This window comes from Dryobates pubescens, chromosome 2 (genome assembly GCF_014839835.1).
Source record: "Dryobates pubescens isolate bDryPub1 chromosome 2, bDryPub1.pri, whole genome shotgun sequence".
In the NCBI taxonomy this organism is placed as follows: Eukaryota; Metazoa; Chordata; class Aves; order Piciformes; family Picidae; genus Dryobates; species Dryobates pubescens.
This window is the reverse complement of record NC_071613.1, coordinates 13,599,820-13,620,250: the sequence shown is the minus strand read 5'-3', so window position 1 is coordinate 13,620,250 and position 20,431 is coordinate 13,599,820. Positions and strand designations below refer to the sequence as shown.

At 44.5% G+C, this 20,431-nt stretch overlaps 1 protein-coding gene across 1 annotated transcript; it reads left to right on the top strand.

Annotated features, from left to right (window-relative positions):
* Positions 1–3,204: 3,204 nt before the first annotated feature.
* TLR5 (toll like receptor 5) lies at positions 3,205–5,802 on the top strand. Its single transcript, XM_009901238.2, has one exon. It carries the CDS (start codon positions 3,205–3,207, stop codon positions 5,794–5,796), a length of 2,592 nt encoding a protein of 863 aa, XP_009899540.2. The 3' UTR covers positions 5,797–5,802.
* Positions 5,803–20,431: the final 14,629 nt, after the last annotated feature.

Genomic DNA, 20,431 nt, shown 5'->3' with positions numbered 1-20,431 from the left:
TTTAAGTGGCTGGTCTAAGAACAAAGGCTTACTGTTTGTGGTATCTCTTTCAAGATCTTTTTATGGCCTAGATAAATATTACAATCAACCCCCTTGTTAGTAGGCTTTCTGTTAGATTAAAAGACCTTTGAAGATCTTTGGGTTTGGTGGGTTTTTTTCCCAAGAAATTTTACCAAGCACCAAGTCCAAATAGTCCATCATCAATAACAGTAGCTGCAGCAGCTGTGTACCAGGTTTGTGCATGCTCTCTAGTCCCCATTCCAAGACTTTGATCAGGGGTTACCTTTCTGACTGGGCAGCCAACATCCAGAATTTCCCAAGCAGGTAAGTTTGACCTTTACATTCAGACTGACTAACGGTGTGGAATGAGGACAGATGCAGTAGGTCACACTACTGTAGGAGTTACATAAAATGTTATGTACATTGTATATGCTGGTGTGTTCAGTCCATGCCTGAGCTGAAGTACAGTGAAAAGAGAAGGGGAATGAGGAAAAGAAGATGGAGATGGGAACTGAGTTCATTTATCGACATACCCAACTCTAAGGTCAGGAGCAGAGTCTCACATAGGCTCCTGCAACACTTCTGGGTTTGCTCAGTTTTCCCACATTGCTAAACTGTGAGGGACCATTTTGGCCCTAAGTGCCAGCTTTGTTCATGGCTGAGTGGTTATAGACTGTTGTATTTACCATAGCCTCTCCTGGAGCCATTCCAAGCACCTTATCAGCAACAAACCCAAAAAAATCAGTTACAGATGTACAAAGGTCAGTTATTTAAACTGTAATACTATGAGGACATGAACATTTGCCTAACATGCTGCATGGTAAAGTCCAGGCTTGCATCCACACCCAGAGAACTGTGTGGTTTTAGGATGCTTGAGAGCTTGGTGTTTGACACCAACTGTAGCTTCTACAGCTTCTTGTGTCACTGGAATGTGATGTTGGGCTGTACTTAAATAACCTCTGCTCCATTAGGCCTTTTCTTCTTGGTTTGGCTTCTCTCTTTATAAAGAAGGGGACCTATAGGAAGGCTGGGGAGTGACTGTTTAGAAGGCTTGTCGCAGTAGGACAAGGGACACTGGTTTTAACCTGGAGCAGGGTAGATTTAGGTTGAATATTAGGAGGCAGTTTGTCACATTGAGAGTGGTGAAATACTGGAATAGTTTGCCCAGGGATGTGTTGTGACTCCACCACCTCCATAGGCAGCCCGTTCCAATGCCTGACCACTCTTGCAGTAAATAAAGTTTTCCTTACATCCAAACTAAACCTCCCCTGGCACAATTTCAGGTAATTTCTTCTCATTTTATCACCGATACTAGGGAGAAGGGACCGACCCCCACCTCACTCCAACCTCCTTTCAGGGAGTTGGAGAGAGAGAGAGACAGAAGTTGGTAAGAATATATTTATATTAGTAGGTAACAATCAGAAGCAAAGCATTTTAAACTATATGATTTTCTACACAGAAACATCTATTACCAATTAGATTTGAAACAGGGAGTTGTTTCACATCTTACAATTTGCCAGAAAGCCAAAGTGTGGCACCAGTCTGTCTAGAAACTCACTCATGAGCACTGCTGCAAACTGTGGGTAGTTTAGGTTAGATGAATATAAACCAGTCTGTAGTAGGAATATAAAACAGTTAGCTGGACTGAATGTAAACATGTAAAAGTTGGCTTAAATGTCTTCAAAACATTCACAAGATGTGTTGTACACTGATGATGTAAGTAGTGTGCCTCTCAAATTTCAAGTTAAATCAGTTTAATTCTACACACAAACCCATCTCATTATTAAATAATAAGAGACAATTAAATATGATTTAGGTCTTTTTGGTGCCTAATGTGTTTGGGTATTAGAAGGGAGAGAGAGAGGACTCTTCTATGTATTGATTTTCCAGGCAAGAAATACACCCTGAAGTTGTTTAATCTTTTCTTCCCTTTCTCTAGGGAGCTTTTGTGCTACCTGCAGCAGCAGCTAGTACTATTTCACTAGAAGAAATCAGGGTAGCAGCATGAGTCTGTGATTTGCCAGCAGCACTCAGGCAAGCTCCAAGGGAGCTCTCACATCTTGCTGTCCAAACAGCAAGGCCATGAGTTATGGAGCTAAATCCAACTTGGCAGTAGGATTAATGTTTATCCCTTAATCCTAAAGGAGGTTTGCAGCAATTAGAGATGGGATTCCCACACACTCATCAAAAGATATGCTGCCTTTATTAATACATACTCTACTCATTTGTGCTTCAGTGACCTACAGAAGAATCATAGAATGCACTGGGTTGGAAGGGATCCTCAAAGGTTATCTTTTCCCAGCCTCCCTGCAGTGAGCAGGGACATCAGCTAGATCAGGCTGTTCAGGGCCCTGTTAAGTCTGACCTTGGATGTCTCCAGGATGTGGCCTCAACCACATCCCAGGGCAACTTGTTCCAGAGTTTCACTTCCCTCATTGTAAAGAATTCCCTCCTAAAGCCCAACTTAAATCTACTCTGCTCCACTTTGAAACCATTACCTTTTGTTCCATTGCACCCTTTCAGGCTATTGCACTTCTTCTCCTTAATTGTTAGACATGTCCCTGCCTTTACTTTCAAAAGTATTTTACAACCCTTTCAAGAAGAATTTCACAGTGCAGCATTAATCTGAGGCTTGAGTTGGCCCAAAAGAGGACCCCCTTTTAAAAATTCGTGGCTGTTAGGCACTTGCTGTGTGACAGCAGTCTGAATTCTCAGTACTCTGCTTGCCCTCATGAGGAGAGTGCTCAGGGGGAAGAGCAGCATTAGCCTGCTCTGCTGAGATAAGTAGATGACTGCACTGCACTTTGGTAATCCAAACTGTTCAAACCTGTTTGGGTAACTGAGCCAATACACCAGCATTATCAGTTCCATGATGCAAATTAAATGGCTAGGCCAAGATTTTCCCATTTACCTTGTGTTTTGGTGCTACCCTTAAGGTACATCAAGGAGGGTTACTTCTTAGGTTGTAGGAAGCGCTCGCAGCTCCTTGGGACCCATCCATCTGCCCAGCCAGCCTATCAGATCATGCCTGTTAGACTTCAGAGAAAGGATACATTCCAAATGAGTTGTAATTTTCAGTGTGAAACTAGTCTTTATTCTACAGCTGCCAAACATGTTCTCCACAACTATTGAGTTACAGCAACAGGCATAGCTGGCCAGCCACAGGATTAATGCTTGCTGTTTTTACTTTTTCCACGTAGATTCATGATGCTACATCAACTTGTTTTTGGAATATCACTAGCTAGTTATATATGTGCACTTAGAAGCTGTCACTCAGAAGGCCAGGTGTCCCTGTATAATTTCTGCAACCTCACAGATATTCCACTCGTGCCAAAGGATACGGTGAAGCTTTTGCTAAGCTTCAACTACATCAGGCAAGTGTCTGCGACTTCGTTCCCCCTGCTGGAGCACTTGTTGCTGTTGGAATTTGGCATGCAGTATGTCTATCCTGTTACCATAGGAAAAGAAGCTTTCAGGAACCTGCCAAACCTCCATGTCCTGGACTTGGGATTCAACAGGATTCTTCAACTGGATCTCGATGCTTTTGTGGGCTTGTCAAGCTTGGCTGTACTTCGTCTGTTTAGCAACCAACTTGGAGATTCCATCCTGGAGGAACGTTACTTCCAAGGTTTGAGCTCATTGGAAGAGTTGGATCTCTCAGGGAATGAAATCGCAAACCTTCGTCCTCATCCCTCGTTTTGTAATCTAAGAGTCTTGAAAACTGTGAACCTGAAATCCAACCACGTAGCCAACCTGTGTCAAAGCAACCTTACCTGCTTCCAAGGAAAACAGTTTTTATATTTTAGCCTCAGTTCTAATCTGCTTTACAAGACAGATGAAACGGCCTGGGCCAGATGCACAAATCCTTTCGTAAACGTCAGGTTTGACTCACTAGACCTTAGTGAAAATGGCTGGAGCACAGAGCAAGTCCAGTATTTTTTAAAAGCCATTGAAGGGACTCAGATTAGTGCTTTAACATTTAGACATCATATCATGGGTTCAGGATTTGGCTTTGATAACTTAAAGAATCCAGACAGCGACACGTTTGCAGGGCTGGCAAGAAGTGATCTTCGTTTGCTTGATATTTCAAATGGCTACATTTTCTCTCTGAATTCCTTGATCTTTAAAGCCCTTGGTAATCTGGAATTGCTGAACCTTTTCAAAAACAAGATAAATCAAATCAAAAGGCAAGCATTTTGGGGCCTGGGTAACCTGAAAATTCTCAATCTCTCAAGCAATCTTTTAGGCGAGTTGTATGATTATACTTTTGATGGTCTACGTAGTGTGACGTACATTGATTTACAGCAAAATCATATTGGGATGATTGCTCAGGAAGCATTCAGGAGGTTGGTAAGTCTGAAAACAATTGATCTCCGAGACAATGCTCTTAAAGACCTCCCTTCCTTTCCACGTCTGACCTCTGCCTTTTTAGGTGACAACAAGCTAACGTCTGTAGCTGACACAGCAATAGCAGCAACACACCTTGACTTAGAAAGAAATTGGTTGGCAAACCTGGGTGAGCTGTATATTCTCTTCCAAGTTCCAGGTGTGCAGTATCTCTTCCTAAAGCAGAATCGCTTCTCTTTCTGTGAGAAAACTGATGGTGCTGTAGGAAACAATCAGTTAATATACATGGATCTAGGTGAGAATATGTTACAGCTCGTGTGGGAGAGAAATTTATGTTTGGACGTGTTTGGGGCACTGTCCAAACTTCAGGTTCTACATCTGAATAACAACTACCTTAGTGCTCTTCCACAGGAGATTTTTAGAGGTCTGACATCCCTAAAAAGACTTAATCTAGCTTCCAACCTATTGTCTCATCTTTCTCCTGGGCTTTTTCCACAAAGCCTAACAAACCTGAACTTATCTGGAAACCAGCTTTTTTCCCCTGAGCCTGAAGTCTTTATGACTTTGAGTATTCTGGATATAACACATAATAATTATGTCTGTGATTGTGCTTTACAGAGCCTGCTAGTGTGGCTAAATGAAACCAATGTAACCCTAGCTGGCTCACAGTCTGACAGGTACTGTGTATACCCACCTGAATTTGCAGGGGTACCACTGTCGTCTCTGATATATGATGATTGTGATGAAGATGAACTCCAGGAGACCCTCAGGTTCTCAGTATTTGTCTTCACCTCTGTCACTCTTACACTGTTTCTGATGGCAGTCATCATTTTTACTCGCTGTCGGGGGATTTGTTTCGTCTGGTACAAAACTGTCACCAAAAAACTGATCGACAGCCAGCCACAGGCAGCAGATAAAAGTGAATACAAATATGATGCCTATTTGTGCTTCAGCAAAAATGACTTTGAATGGGTCCAGAATGCTTTGATAAAGCACCTGGATTCACAGTATTTTGATAAAAACAGGTTTACTTTGTGCTTTGAGGAAAGAGATTTCTTGCCTGGGGAAGAACATATCAACAATATTCGTGATGCCATTTGGAACAGCAGGAAAACAATTTGCATTGTGACCAAGCAGTTTCTCAAAGATGGGTGGTGTGTGGAAGCCTTTAATTTTGCCCAGAGCAGGTACTTTTGTGATCTGAAAGATGTCCTCATTATGGTAGTAGCTGGGTCGCTTTCTCAGTATCAGCTGATGAAGCACAAACCAATTCGAAGCTTTTTACAAAGGAGTCAGTATTTGCGGTGGCCTGAAGATTATCAGGACATAGACTGGTTTTTAAACACCCTTTCTTACCAAATTCTGAAGGAGAAAAAAGTGAAAAAGAAAGGCAGGGATATAGCCTGCAGGGATATAGAGCTGCAGACTGTAGCAGCAGTCCCACGCTGACAGTGCACGGGTCGTTGGCTTTTTGAATGTTCCATTGCCAGCTGTGCCACGGCAGGAATAAACCACAGCTGGCTTCGTCTTTCCTTGGGCAAGGAAGTAGGAAGTTATCTATTTCAGTATAAATCCTACTAAACATGGAGACAGTTTGCCAAGCAGCCAGTGAATAGATGAAAATGCAACAGTTTTATGGGCTATGACACACATTTTCAGAACAATTAAACGAATCACAGATGCTTCACGGTCTAGGTTCTTCATTTCAGACACTTTAGTCCTGATTTTCAGGGCACTGTTTTCTCACAGGTCTGTTTCAGTTAGAGAAGGATGCCCCTGGTGGGTTTGTTTTAAATGAGCCTAAAGTACTGCACAGGAGTGGCCAAGTATGCTTTCAGGTATGGCCTAGCCCGGCCGTCAGCTCATAGGCTGCTTATGCCTGTGCTTTCTGAACTCTGTAACTCTTCATGCTCTGCTTCAAAGGAGAACCAGTGCTTTGCACCTTTGTGCTTTAAACTGGTGCAACACAGATTGCATTTACTTGTTTTCTACTTAAGTTTGCCTCAGCTTCTTGACTGGAATGTACAAACCTTGAACTTCATTTATCCCCTTCCCCTACACAGTATGGTGGTATGGTGGCATGGTGGTAAAACTACAGTCGTTGGTCTACTTCATTTGCTGCTATTTCAGCCTCCTGCCCTGCAGAGAGGAGCAGGTACCCCTTTCAGATGTGAAGCAAGCCTCAACTTGAAAAGCAAACAACAAACTACCTCAGCAGCCACACAGGCTCTATACCAGTGACATCACCAATAACCCAGTGACTGCCAGACAGCTTTCACATCCTAGGAGTGGGAAGCACGGACAACTGGGGTGTAATTTGGGTTCTTCTCTGTACATTCTGTGTCCCAATCAGTTCTAAGGTGTTTTTTCTGCTTGTGATGAAATGTTTTTCTAGAATCATTAATGCCTGCTACTGTCTTGCCTCTCTAATTGTTTTAGAATCATAGAATTGTTTCAGTTGGAAAAAACCTCTAAAATCATCAAGTCCAACCATCAACCCAAAACTACCATGGACATTAAACCATTGTGTGCCCAGGTGGCCAAAAAGGCCAATGGCATCCTGGCCTGTGTCAGGAATAGTGTGGCCAGCAGGAGCAGGGAAGTCATTCTGCCCTGTACTCAGCACTGGTTAGGCCACACCTTGAGTACTGTGTCCAGTTCTGGGCCCCTCAGTTTAAGAAGGACATTGAGACACTTGAATGTGTCCAGAAGGGCAACAAGGCTGGGGAGAGGCCTTGAGCACAAGCCCTATGAGGAGAGGCTGAGGGAGCTGGGGTTGTTTAGCCTGGAGAAGAGGAGGCTCAGGGAAGACCTTATTGCTTTCTGCAACTACCTGAAGGGAGGTTGTAGCCAGGTGGGGTTTGGTCTCTTCTCCCAGGCAACCAGCACCAGAACAAGAGGACACAGTCTCAAGCTGCACCAGGGGAAGTTTAGGCTTGAGGTGAGGAGAAAGTTTGTCACAGAGAGAGTTGTTAGCCATTGGAATGTGCTGCCCAGGGAGGTGGTGGAGTCACCATCCCTGGAGGTATTCAAAAAGGGATTGGATGTGGCACTTGGTGCTATGGTTTAGTAGTCATGAGATGTTGGGTGACAGGTTGGACTTGATGATCTTTGAGGTCTTTTCCAACCTTATTGATTCTATGATAAAGTACAATCCATGTGATGTGAATGCAGTTGTTTGAATTTAGATGTGCCTGTGGCTGATCTAATTTACTCTCAGTATATAGGATTTCTACTGATACAATTACTACAGTAAAATGTTACCTGCTTCCCAATCAGTGTGGTCACTTGGGAATAGAAAACCCTGGAAAATTGTCCAGGCTGCGTCGGGTGTGGAGGAGCAGATTGAAAAAGGGATTGACTGTGCTGATGAAGCCCTGGGTGTCGCTGTTGGCTCAGTTAAGAGCTAGGGCTTCCCCATCTTCTCCTGCCTCCCCTCCCTGCAGCTGCTGCTGTCCTTGGGGAAAACCCTGCTGCAGAGGGAGCTTTGGAAAAGGACTTGCAGCCCTGGCTCCCCGGAGCCCCTGTGGGCTGTCAGAAAAGCTACCACTCGCATTTCAGGTTTTCATTTCTTAGATCTCTCTGAGAATGTCCCACCTTTCCCCCCCTTTTTCCCCAAGCAGTGCAAATCTTCACAGGCAGCCTTTAAAGTCAGAGGTTATACCGGGGTGTACTGACCATAAAAATCGCTGAAGAGATTGCCAAAGAAGGAATTCATCTGCAGAATGAGGATCATGTGCAGGTCTAGGCTGTTAGCCCCTGCATCCATGCATGGTGTAAGGGATGGGAACTTTAAAAGCATACTTAAGAAATGACATTTGAAAATAAAATAAACCATCTGAGCCCTGTCCAGTTAGGACAAGACACTTCCTGTCTCTTCAGGTACTTAAAACTTCTGCTAACTCCTGTATGCATGAATGTTAAGCAGATAGAGAGATTACCAAGATGACCTTCAACCAAAGGCTTTTCCATGTTGTTTTAAATGCTTTGGTCTACTTCATGCTTATGCCACTGGTGGGAGGTAGCTACAAAAATCTTGCATTTACTTCAGCCTCTGGAAGGCTCTGACTTTTTACATAATGGTTTTAGTAAAACCTTTGGTGGAAATTTCATTGTCTGCCTCCATTCTTATTTGGGAAACTCAAAGAGATCAAACCTGTGTCTGGAGCAGCTGGGGAAACTTCTTTCTATCACAGAGGCACCTTAGAAACATAACAGTAGCCCAGCACCTATCTGCCCCTTATAAATCCTATTGCAAAGGGTCTACAAAAGGCACAAGAGGAGTTTTGGAGAACATGCTACAGAAGCATTTCTGACTGTGGTTTGCAGGCATATGAATAACTGTGGTGTCAAACTTTGAAGAGATTCAAAATTGCTTTCTTTTTTACTCACTGTGAAACTGCTCCAATCCTGAAATTCTCAGAACAGATAGAGTCAGTACAGTCTATCACATGCAATGAAAAACTGCCTTCAGATAGATCATAGGACCCTGATCACCACCTCTGCAGAGTCACCTATTCTTAAATGACAAAGCCCAGGGAACTGTCAAGAGAGGGCTTGTGGCAGACTTTATACCCAGCTCAGCAGGAACCACAAAAGCATCCTGTACAAAAATGGGGAATGACTATGCTTGATGAATGAAGGCTGTAAATTGAGCCTCAACCTCCAACTATTGATCAGACTCCCTTCGGGCTCACTGGGTACATTACTGCTCTATTAGAATTTTATGGCTCCTTAGTTAAGGATACTCTCATCAGTTTTACTCACCTTCCTCAGTGGAAGACATTAACTTGTTGGAGAGTGTCCAGACCAGGGTATGAAGCGTGGCAGTGGCTCTAAAGCAAGCTATTAAGACGGAAGCTGGTGAATTTATTTGCAGTAGCAGCACAGGGAACATTCAGAGGACAGTGACTCAGTGCCACATGGTATCAGCTCAGCTATTAGTAAAAGTCTACCCCCACCACTGCAACACACATTATTAACTGGTCAAGCAGGCAGTGTTGTTCAACAGAAACAGCTAACCAGCCTGTCAGAGAGCAAAATTTGCTTGTGCTCTCACTCAAAATTATAGAATCATAGAACTGTTGAGGTTGGAAGAGACCTTTGAGGCCATCAAGTCCGACCACTTGCCTAGAGCTCACAATCCAATGACTACTGATAAGCCACTACCACTAAACTCTGTCCCTCAGCACCACATCCACTCATCTTTCAAACACCTCCACCACCTTCCTGAGCAGCCTGTTCCAGTGCCTGAGAACCCTTTCTGGGAAGAAGCTTTTTCCTAATATGCAACCCAAACCTCCTCTGGCACAGCTTTCATTCAGTGGCTCCTACTCAAAATCAAGGCACTCGGTACCAGAGCACCGATTCTACAAACATACTCCTGTGGAGGTTAACAGAAGCCAACAGTAACATGCCCACATGTTATTTCACATGATTGTTATTTCACATACAGTGAAATCAAGCTTCTCTCCCCCTCCCATGTGACATGAGTAGTGCCAGCAAAGTGTTGTCCAATTATGTTTGCTAATCCCAATTGCTAATCTCTCCTCAGAGAGACTGTTCCAGCCTGCTGGTAGATCTATCACCTTGTTAATTTACAGTGAGTATCCATCACTGCCCCCCACCCCAATAGCTGTACTACCTGTGTGGAGAACACTAACATGGATAAGACTACAGAGAGTTCAGTCTTGAGTGGGACACTCCTACATATGTTGCTCTGCCTTTCATTGTTTTTGTGTGTCACATCATTAACTCAGTTCATTTGCTGACTTCTGGATCTTTTTCAGCATGACAGCTCTCCTACTTTTCACTGCCAGAGGCCATCTGGGTTTCAGATTATTGGATCCCACCTTCTCAATTTCATGTGGTGCTGATTATTTTACACTGGCTTGAACATGTTCTCTTCTTGCTGGAATCGTGAGTAGCGGCAGTCCAGTTAAATCATAAAGCAAGGGCCATACCTGGCAAAATAGTTACAGATGAAAAGCAGTACACAACTGAGTGGCAGGAGTAAGTGATCAAGACACTGCAAATGGAGCAGAAGCAGCACATGCAAATCCCTGGGGAAGCAGCAAATTAGGGAGGGTACACGTGGCAGTCTAAGCATCTTGCATCAAAAGAGGACTTGGGGTCAGTGAAGAGTGGAAACCTGAAGCAAGCAAAGACTGACAAGGAACACATCTTTAGGATAATGCCCTAGTACAGTAAGCAGATTTAACTTGGACTAGCACTAGAAATATTTGTAAGATTACTTTTGCAGTGTACAGTACTGCCAGCAGCAAGCATGCAGTTCTGTAAGATCACCTTCCAAGCTTAGGAGACTGGTATAAAAAAACCCAAACCACCCAGAAGATTAGAAAGCAGTTCTGAGTGTGTAGTATTTGACCACAGTTTTGTACTTGGTGACAGTAAGGTTATCTAGTCCATGAGTACACAAGCCAAGGCTTTAAGAAATAATCAAGGAATTTCAGGACTTCTGCTTAACTTCAAAGTATGTCAGAATTAGCCAGGCCTTGAATAAGGAAGAGCTTTAGGAAGATAGTTAAGGAAAGACAGGCTGACCTTTCCAGCTTCCCAGCTCAGCCTGGGCAGTGGTCTCATCACATACAGATAGCCTCTTTCATTCTTGCAAGATTTTTTAGTTGTTTCTGATAAATAGGATCAGCAAAACTACAGCCTTGACTGCATGAAATAACCTGAAGGACAAGTGACAATCTGAAGCCTTCCCACACAGGCAAACTTACATCAGTAGTCCTTACAAGGCCTCTTCTGGTGGTTATTCCATTAGGCTGCTTGTGGTTTCTGAGAAGGTATTAAACACCTTTGGGATGGCAAAAAGCTCATTTTGCTTTTGGGTGCAAGCACTTTTGCATACATAGCTTTTAGTTGCCTGGGTTTTGTCCATCACAAAGATGAGCTGAGCTCTGTGGTCCTCAGGCTCACTGTGCTGCCATCAAGGATTCCACATATTTGGAACAGAGCTGCAGGTGCTGCTCCACCAGTACTTCCTTCAACTAAAAAAAAGCTGCAACAGCAGCCTTTAGAAGCTATTTACCCAGAAGGCCACTCTGAGCACTGACTTGGACCACATAAAACACTGCATGCAAGCAGGTACCAGAAATTGTAAATTCAGCCCTCTTACTCAACCTTGCACCACATCTAGGCACTATTGTTGGGTCAGTCCAACCCCTGCATGATTCCTCCTTGCTGTTTGTACAGATTGGCAAGAGGCTTCTCTTCCTCTTCTAACCTTAATTTTGCTTTCTGTATTACAGAATCACAGAATCACCAAGGTTGGAAGAGACCTCAAAGATCAAGTCCAGCCTGTCACCCAAGACCTCATGACTAAACCATGGCACCAAGTGCCATGTGCAGTCTACTTTTGAACACCTCCAGGGATGGTGACTCCACCACCTCCCTGGGCAGCCCATTCCCATGGCTAACGACTCTCTCTGGGAAGAACTTTCTCCTCACCTCCAGCCTAAGCTTCCCCTGGCACAGCTTGAGACTGTGTCCTCTTGTTCTGGTGCTGGGTGCCTGGGAGAAGAGACCAACCCCCTCCTGGCTACAACCTCCCTTCAGGTAGTTGTAGACAGCAATAAGGTCTCCCCTGAGCCTCCTCTTCTCCAGGCTAAACAACCCCAGCTCCCTCAGCCTTTCCTCGTAGGGCTTGTGCTCGAGGCCTCTCCCCAGCCTCGTTGCCCTTCTCTGGACACACTCAAGTGTCTCAATGTATTGTATATATACAGCACAGTGAGTGCCAAAAATAAGTCCACATTTCCTTTCCCAATAGGCAAAAGTCAGTATATAGGTATGCCATGAGTTATTTCGTAGCGCAAAGACTATCTATTCATAGCAGACCATGTTTGTTTCAGACATGAGGTTTTCCTTCCTTTTAGATAGCCTATTGTTTTGTCTTTTCCATTTGTATTAAAAATAAAATCTTTGAAAGCTGCAAGTAAGAGAGGGGGCTGGAAAAAAAAATATATTTCTTCTGCAACTTAACAGTTCTCCAAACAGGAAAGTTAGCTTTTTCCTGTTTAGACATTATGTTCAAAGAAAGGAAGCTGGGATTTTCAATGATAATAATAATAATAATTACATGGCATGTAAACATCAGTGAGTATCAAAGGAGGCTTCACTATTTATTTAGTGTGTCCCAGATGCTACACTGCTGGGGAGAGTACCTTTCCTCTGAAGACAGCCAGTTCACCAGCCTCCTGCAACGGTGGTTTGATGAGTAGTCATTGCACTGTGTTGATCACCTGTATGCAAGCTTTCACAGACTAAGACTAACAGCATTATCAGGCTGCCTCAAGCTTGCATGGAGAGGAGAGCAGTAATGGAGAGGAGTGGAGCAGAGAATCCTCAAGAAAAAACAGTTCAGTGAAGCAGAGTTGGGGTTTTTTTATTGTCTGGATGACACATACCAGGTTGTGGAACCTTTTCATGTTGCTGCTCAAAGCTAAGTACTTGAAGCAATGAAGTTCCCTGCCATCTGAGGAAAGGCTGGGAGAAGTGGGAGGTTGTAGCCAGAAGGAGCTTGGTCTCTTCTCCTAGGCAACCAGCACCAGAACAAGAGGACACAGTCTCAAGCTGTGCCAGGGGTAGTTTAGGCTGGAGGTGAGGAGAAAGGTCTTCACAGAGAGTCATTAGCCATTGGAATGTGCTGCCCAGGGAGGTGGTGGAGTCACCGTCCCTGGAGGGGTTCAAGAGGGAATTGGACATGGCACTTGATACCATGGTTTAGTAGTCATGAGGTGTTGGTTGACAGGTTGGACTTGATGATCTTTGAGGTCTTTACCAACCTTATTGATTCTAAGTGGCCTTGTTCAGCCTTGAGAAGAGAAGGTTTAGGGGAGACCTTATTACCATGTTCCAATACATAAAGAGTGGCTACCAAGAGGATGGAGCCTCCATTTTTACAAAGAGTCCCATGGAAAGCACAAGGGGGAATGGGTACAAGTTACTCCTGGGGAGATTCTGATTGGACTCCAGAAGAAAATTTTTCACCATGATAACAGTTAGAGATTGGAATCATCTCCCAAGGGAAGCAGTGGATTCCCCTACACTGGGCAGTTTGAAGACTCAGCTCGACAGGGTGCTGGGTCATCTCATTTCAACTACATTATCACCTAGACAGGTTGGACCAGATGATCCTTGGGGTCCTTTCCAACCTGGCATTCTGATTCTGTAAGTCTGTTGATGCTGTTCCTAAAAACTCAATGGGCAATGTAATTTCAAAGATACTTGGTACATGTGGTACCTTGTAATAGTGAAACTAGAAGTGTTTTATGAAGATCAGTGCCTTTTATTATCTGCTCTTTAAAGATGGAAGAATTGAGGCCCTGCACATTTTGTCATGGGCAGTGCTGGGACTCAGCTTTGACAAAGGATAAGCTGTTCGGTCTGTTTGCTCTCTTTTGTAGGAGTTTTACAGCATGCATTTTTATTACCTTGGAAACTAAAGTCTTCTTTATCTGAAGAACTGATTAACACTGTAAAGTTTCCACTGAATGTGCTACCAGTTTGCCTGTGTGGGCCAGAAGTGGTTTTACAAGGAGGAGAAGGTAGCTGAAGATTCATTGAGAGTTGCCAGCTTGGGTGCCAGGGCTTTTGGGATGATCTGAGCCTACTCAGGACAGGAGCAAGAATTCACTGGGTATTTCACTGGGAGTTGCTAATACTTTTCAGATAGCCACATGGGCTGGTATTTCTGAATGTTAGGAAGTACAAGAAATGAACAAACATATCCCAGCTATAACCTCCTTTTGCCAAAGATCTGACCTTCTGGAATTTATGCCCACAACAGCCCATCACAAAGGAAAAGCCCAGGCCTGTGCACCCAGCCTTCCATATGGGATGGTGACAAATGCCAGGGTAATCACTTCTTTTGTTGTAAGAGTGTTAGCACCTGCAGCCCTCCTGACATAAGCATTCATAACCAGGCCTTGAATTTCTCACTCTTTTCCTGTTGGAAGCATCCTGCAATTCTCAGTGTCAGCTGCTTTAATTTCAAACTTTAACTGCTTTGCAGCTCCTTTTTGTAACTTCCCTAGTTCTTACATTGTCAAGCATCTCTGGATCATCTCTGGTTGGAAATTGATTTGCCATCTGGACTGCACATTTCCTGCTAGAGGCATGACTTTTTAAGATGCCAGCTCAGCCTTCAGCTGTAACAGCCAGTGCTGCCCCTGACAAACTTAATGGCATAAGGGGAAATAGAAGCTCATAGAATCATTAAAGTTGGAAAAAATCATCAACTCCAATCTTCCACCCAATACCCTCCATGGCCACTAGACCATGTCCCAAAGTGCTGAATCTACTTGGTTTTTGAACACCTCCAGGGATGGTGACTCCACCACCTCCCTGGGCAGCCTGTTCCAACGCCCCACCACTCTTTCAGCAAGAAATTCTTCCTAATATCCAGTCTAATCTTCCCCTGGCACAGCTTGAGGCCATTATCTCTTGTCCTCTCATTAGTTACTTGAGAGAAGAGGTCAATGCCAGCCTCACTACAACTTCCCTTGAAGTAGCTGTAGAGAGCAATGAGGTCTTCTCTTAGCCTCCTCTTCTTCAGGGTAAACAACCCCATCTGCCCCAGCCTCTCCTGATAAGACATGCTCTTCAAACCCCTCACCAGCTTTGTTGCCCTTCCCTGTACCTGCTCCAACACCTCTATGTCTTTCTTACACTGCAGTGCCCCAAACTGGACACAGTACTAGATGTGTGGTCTCACCAGTGCTTAATACAGGGGGACAATCAGCTTCCTGGTCCCGATGGTCACACTATTGCTCATCCAGGCCAGGATGCTGTTGGCCTTCTTGGCCACCTGAGCACACTGCTGGCTCATGTTCAACTGTCTGTCAACCAGCACCCCAGGTCCTTTCTGCCAGGTGGCTTTCCAGCTCATGTGGAACAAAGGAAAATCCAGCACCTACAGCACCTTTACAAAAATGCCTCGATACCCTTCAGGGATGTATCCAGCAAGAGGAAAATGTAGTCTGCCAGTTACTACAATAGTGGTATTTCACTCAGTTCTGTCTTTACAGTTCTTTATCAGGAGTGATTTTGAATATGACTTGATGGAGACCAGACTCAAGGTGGGAATGACAGAGCTTGCTGAGTTTAAATAATGAAGGAATTTCTTCCCTTCTGCTCCTGGACAGGTTTTACATAAACTCGTTCAGTTTCCTGCCCTGTTTTCCATTTCTGTGCAATTCTCCTAGCCTGGGTTCTGGCTGAAGATGGAAACAAATCACTTCATGGAAAACAGGTTGCAGAAGATCTGTAGTCTGATTTGAAATAGCTGAAGAACCCGGAGAAGCAAAAGAACTACCAACACCAGCGACAGCAGGAAAATTATAGCTGAAGCGAGCAGAAGTTTCCAGTGTGAAGGAAGAGCAGCTGCATTGTTTCAGAGGGCAGTGTCCCTGCCAACTCACTGCCTGTTCCTATTGCAGGTGCAGGGACTAAATGAAAAGTAAAAAGGGGCATAAGAGGCAAACAACCCAAAATAAAGGAGGTGAGTTCAACTTTTAGAGAATCTTGTGCAAATCACCCTCTTTGTGCCTCGCCTCTTCATCTTCTTCCACGGGAAGGCCAGCACAAGCCCTCTATCCTGGGGGTGCTGCCACTGTAAATACATTAAAACTGAGATATATTTAAGCAGCTCTCTGATGCAGCAGTGTAAACACAGAAGACAGATAAGGGCTGCACTTCCTTTTAACTGACTCTCCTCGTAAAGAAGGAATCTATAGGCTTGTCCTGTGGCCATGGAAGCACACTGGCACTTGTCTTCACACCCAGGAGAACTTTCACTGAGGACAGACATTACTTCAGTTGCTTGCTGGGGCAAAAAAATAAATCTTTCCTATGTAGCAGGAGTTCTGAAAAGAAAATAATGTAGTTCACTATAAAGTGGGAACTCGCTCCCCATGGGTGTTCTTCCTTTTGAGTATTTGCTCATACTTCTGTGGTCATTTTTTTTTGTGCTAACAGTGTCCTTTTCATCAGTGTTCGTCTCTGAAGAGCCTCATTCAGAATATTCTTGTTTGGGTATACACACATTCGCCCCCTTGACACTTCAGAACTCCACAGATCCTTTCATACCCCAGCACACACATCAGAAGGCTGTTTAAAAAGCCCCAGGAAGTTTGCTCAGACGTGCTATTTTAGGAGACTTGGACTGAGGCTTGGAATTTTACAATATTTAGAGGATTTGGCAGGGTGACTCTTGCCGCGGCAGGCCACGTGTGCCCTCAGGATGCGTGCCGTACACCTCATGAGAGAGGATTAAGCTACCTGAAAGCTAAGAGATAAAGAGGAAGGCCTATAAAACGCTTGTGAGAAGCTGTAGTAAATACTTGAGGGAAGACCAACCCAGTCAGCCAACAGCCTGATTCAAAGAGAAGCAGGCCAGGCTGCAGCTGGAATCCCAGCACATGCTGAGATCCATCTGCTGCCTGTTCTGTGCCCTGCAAGGAGGAAGGGCAAGCACAGAGAGGAAATGTTGGCCTGTCTGAGGATGGGTTAGAACATGGTGTTAGCTGAAGGGACAGAACTCATACAGTGCTACGAAGCTCTGCACAACTCCACTACACCTGTGTATGTGTTTTGGTCCTGAAATCCTCAGCAAATGTGCTGAGGGACAGGGTTTAGCCCCAGCCTTGGCGGAGTTAGAGAATGAGGCAGGTGAGAGGCCTTGAGCACAAGCCCTATGAGGAGAGGCTGAGGGAGCTGGGATTGTTTAGCCTGGAGAAGAGGAGGCTCAGGGGAGAACTTATTGCTGTCTACAACCCGAAGGGAGGTTGTAGCCAGGAGGGGGTTGGTTTCTTCTCCCAGGCAACCAGCACCAGAACAAGAGGACACAGTCTCAAGCTTTACCAGGCTTGAGGTGAGGAGAAAGTTCTTCACAGAGAGAGTTGTTAGCCGTTGGAATGTGCTGCCCAGGGAGGTGGTGGAGTCACCATCCCTGGAGGTATTCAAGAGGGAACTGGACATGGCAATTGGTGCCCTAGTCTAGTAGTCATGAGGTGTTGGGTGACAGGTTGGACTTGATGATCTTTGAGGTCTTTTCCAACCTTGCTGATTCTATGATTCTATGGTTGGACTTCAGGATGCTGAGGGTATTTTCCAACTAGGGCCATTCTGTGATTCTCTGGTTCCTAAAGATAAAAGGGTTGCCCAGTCATATGAAGCCCTAGCAGCATAGCTGCTAGCATCTGCCAAAGGCACCAGAGAGGCACCCTGTTAGCAGAGGTGCCCAGGGACAATCCATCCTGCTGATACTGTGGTGGCTGCCAGACTTACCAAAATTTCAAAGAGAATGATGTGGCAGTGACCACTCTACCAGCTTTATCCTTCTCATTCAAGAGCCAACATGAAACACCTGCTCAGACACCACTGACTGGCTCCAGGGAGCAGCACCAGGGACACTTCTTAGCAAACAATAATTTCTGTCATTCAGTTACTCTCCACAGGCTCCTTGCAGGGTCCAGGGTTTAGGAAGCATCTCATGACTCACCTCAGGTTTGCATATACTCAGTATTTGCAAACCCCTGGGACAGAGGCCTGGCACTACAGCTTAGGGACCTATCAGGACCGATCAGGAATAATATTTTCCAAAGCAGGTAGCTGTAAGTAACCACTATGACTGGGCTCTTCTACCTTCTCAGCTTTCAGAGAAAGGTTCCACTTCTCATATATCTGTTCTCCTACAGGAGCAAGAACCTGGCCCATACTTCTCATACATAAGACACAGCAGTAGGTGATGAAATCCACTGAACAGACTTACATCTTGGGGAAGCACAACAGCAGCCCTTCTCTGCAAATCCTCACTCTTCCATCTGCCACACTGTAGATTCTGCTGCTTCTCAGATGACCTCAGAATACAGAGATTTTAACTTAATTTACTGCTCTCTGACCTTGGCTTTACCCCTTTGAAGGAAGAAGCTTAGCAGGAGAAGCTCTGGAGGGGGATGCTGCTTGTACTCCACATGCAGAAGTGCAGCTTTTCTTTCAGTGACCCTTTAGTAGCCCTTACACTCAGGTTGGAGATCTCCCCATATCCTGTTGACTGTATTCATTGGAATGACAAAGCAGCACATCCTGCCTGAACCTGTGAACCTTTGGCCAGACTCTCATCCTTGGGGCTCCAGGATACATGCATTAATAATGCCTGCTGAGCTATCCCCAGGTGCTTGATGCCTTAGTCACTGAAATTTGGCTTTGCACAATATGGGATGTGTCTCTGAGGCCAGACTCTTCACTAAAAGCTGCTATACACCATCCTCAGCAAACCCAGCAGAGATCTGAGACAGAAGCCACTGGATTTATTCTGACTTCCTGCAAAGGCTAAAGATGTATCAAGCCTCAGTTTTCAAAACAGCATCTGAGCTCAATGCAAACCTTTGTCATGAGTGGCTCAAGGTGTGAGACTCAGGTTTGCCTCCCACAGAGATCCCGCAGCTGCAGGGATTTTTGACAGGCTGATAACTGTTTATGCAGTAGTAAACATTTTCATACTCCAGCTATTTATACATTCATGTCATTTCAGGCTTTGATTTTTTTTTTCCTTCTGTTTTTTTCTTTCCAAATCAAAGATGCCAGGAAGGCTACAGAATTCTATATGTTACTTCACAGCTTGATAGAAAAAACATGACCTAGGAGGGTAAGAGTCTGAGAAGTGAGATGTGATTGCCTTAGCAGGAAGGTTAATTAAATAAAATTCCTCAGGATCTAATCCCTCCTGCCTAGCTCCCACTTGCCTTTTGTGACTGCTCTGCACGTTTCAATCTACCCACTGAGAAGTTGTTGGAGGGGATAATGGTTGCAGCCCTGCCTGCCCTATATCCACTGGCTTTGAAGAGGAGGGGAAAAACATCTTTGAACCATTTTTGTTCCCTTCAGTACTAATACACTTACAAGAAATAAACCTAATCAGTAAGATGGTGACTGATTAATGGGTGGTTTGGCTTTGATGAGTCAGCTGAGATGAGAGCCTGAGAAATACCTAGACAGTTTGTAAGGTGGGTGAACTGGGAAGGAGAAATCTTACACAACTGTGCCATGGTAAAAGGTGAACCAGGGACCACAAGGCAGACAAAGCCAAAAGGGCTCAAAAATCAGAGAATTCTAGAGAAAACCAGAAACTTGCAGAGAAAATAAAATGGTTTTTTTACATGTCAATATAGGAAGTTCCATCTAAAGACAAGGAAGAACCTCTTTGCTTTAAGGGTGGTAGAGCACTGGAAGAGGCTGCCCAGAGAGGTGGTCAAGTCTGAAGCCATTCAAAGCCCAACTAGGTAGCATTCTGTGCAACCTGCTCTAGGTGAACCATCTCTGGCAGAGGGACTGGACTAGATGATCTCCAGAAGTCCCTTCAAGTCCCCTATCATTCTGTGATTCTTTGATTCTAAGCAATCTGAGATCTGACCCAGTTTCATCAATAGAAAGATACCCAGGGAGTTCCATACATCTTATATTGTTAAAAGAAAAGAAGAGGCATTTTTACTGCATCATGAGTAGATTAATCCCACAGCAAAAAAGGGCAATACTTCTTTCCCCAAATCTTAGCCCTCTCTGAGAAATTTTAAAGCAGTGTTAAGATCTTGATGGGGAGAATCAGGTGATCTCAGCCTTGGATAAGCTTCTGATTTACAGCACCCAAAAGGACCAAGATTATTCTCCTGCAGATGTGGCCTTCATCATTTTTAAACTATTCAGCCGTCTGTGAATTCCACATCTAAGAAGAAGTTACAGAAAGGGACCACCATGGTGACTCACTGCTCTCAAAACCACTTTGCAAAAGTGATGTCTCTATCCCTTCCCAAAATGTGAGTCACAAATCTCTGGAGTGGGCCAGAAATCAGCCCTCCAATTCTCAGAAAATGGTGTTTGTAGCAGTAGCTTTTGTAGCTCATGATTCAGGAATTGCAAGGCCTCTCTGAGAAACAAAAAGGGCTGCTACACCCAGGTTATCAGCACACAGCTTGACCCCTGGAGAGAAGACACTCTTGTGGATGAAAGTGAGGATAAGAAAACAAAGTTGGAAGGACTGCTCTTGATACAGCACAGCCTC

Excerpts from the sequence above, each read along its gene's own strand:
- TLR5 (XM_009901238.2), top strand. The coding sequence starts at position 3,205 with ATGATGCTACATCAACTTGTTTTTGGAATATCACTAGCTAGTTATATA.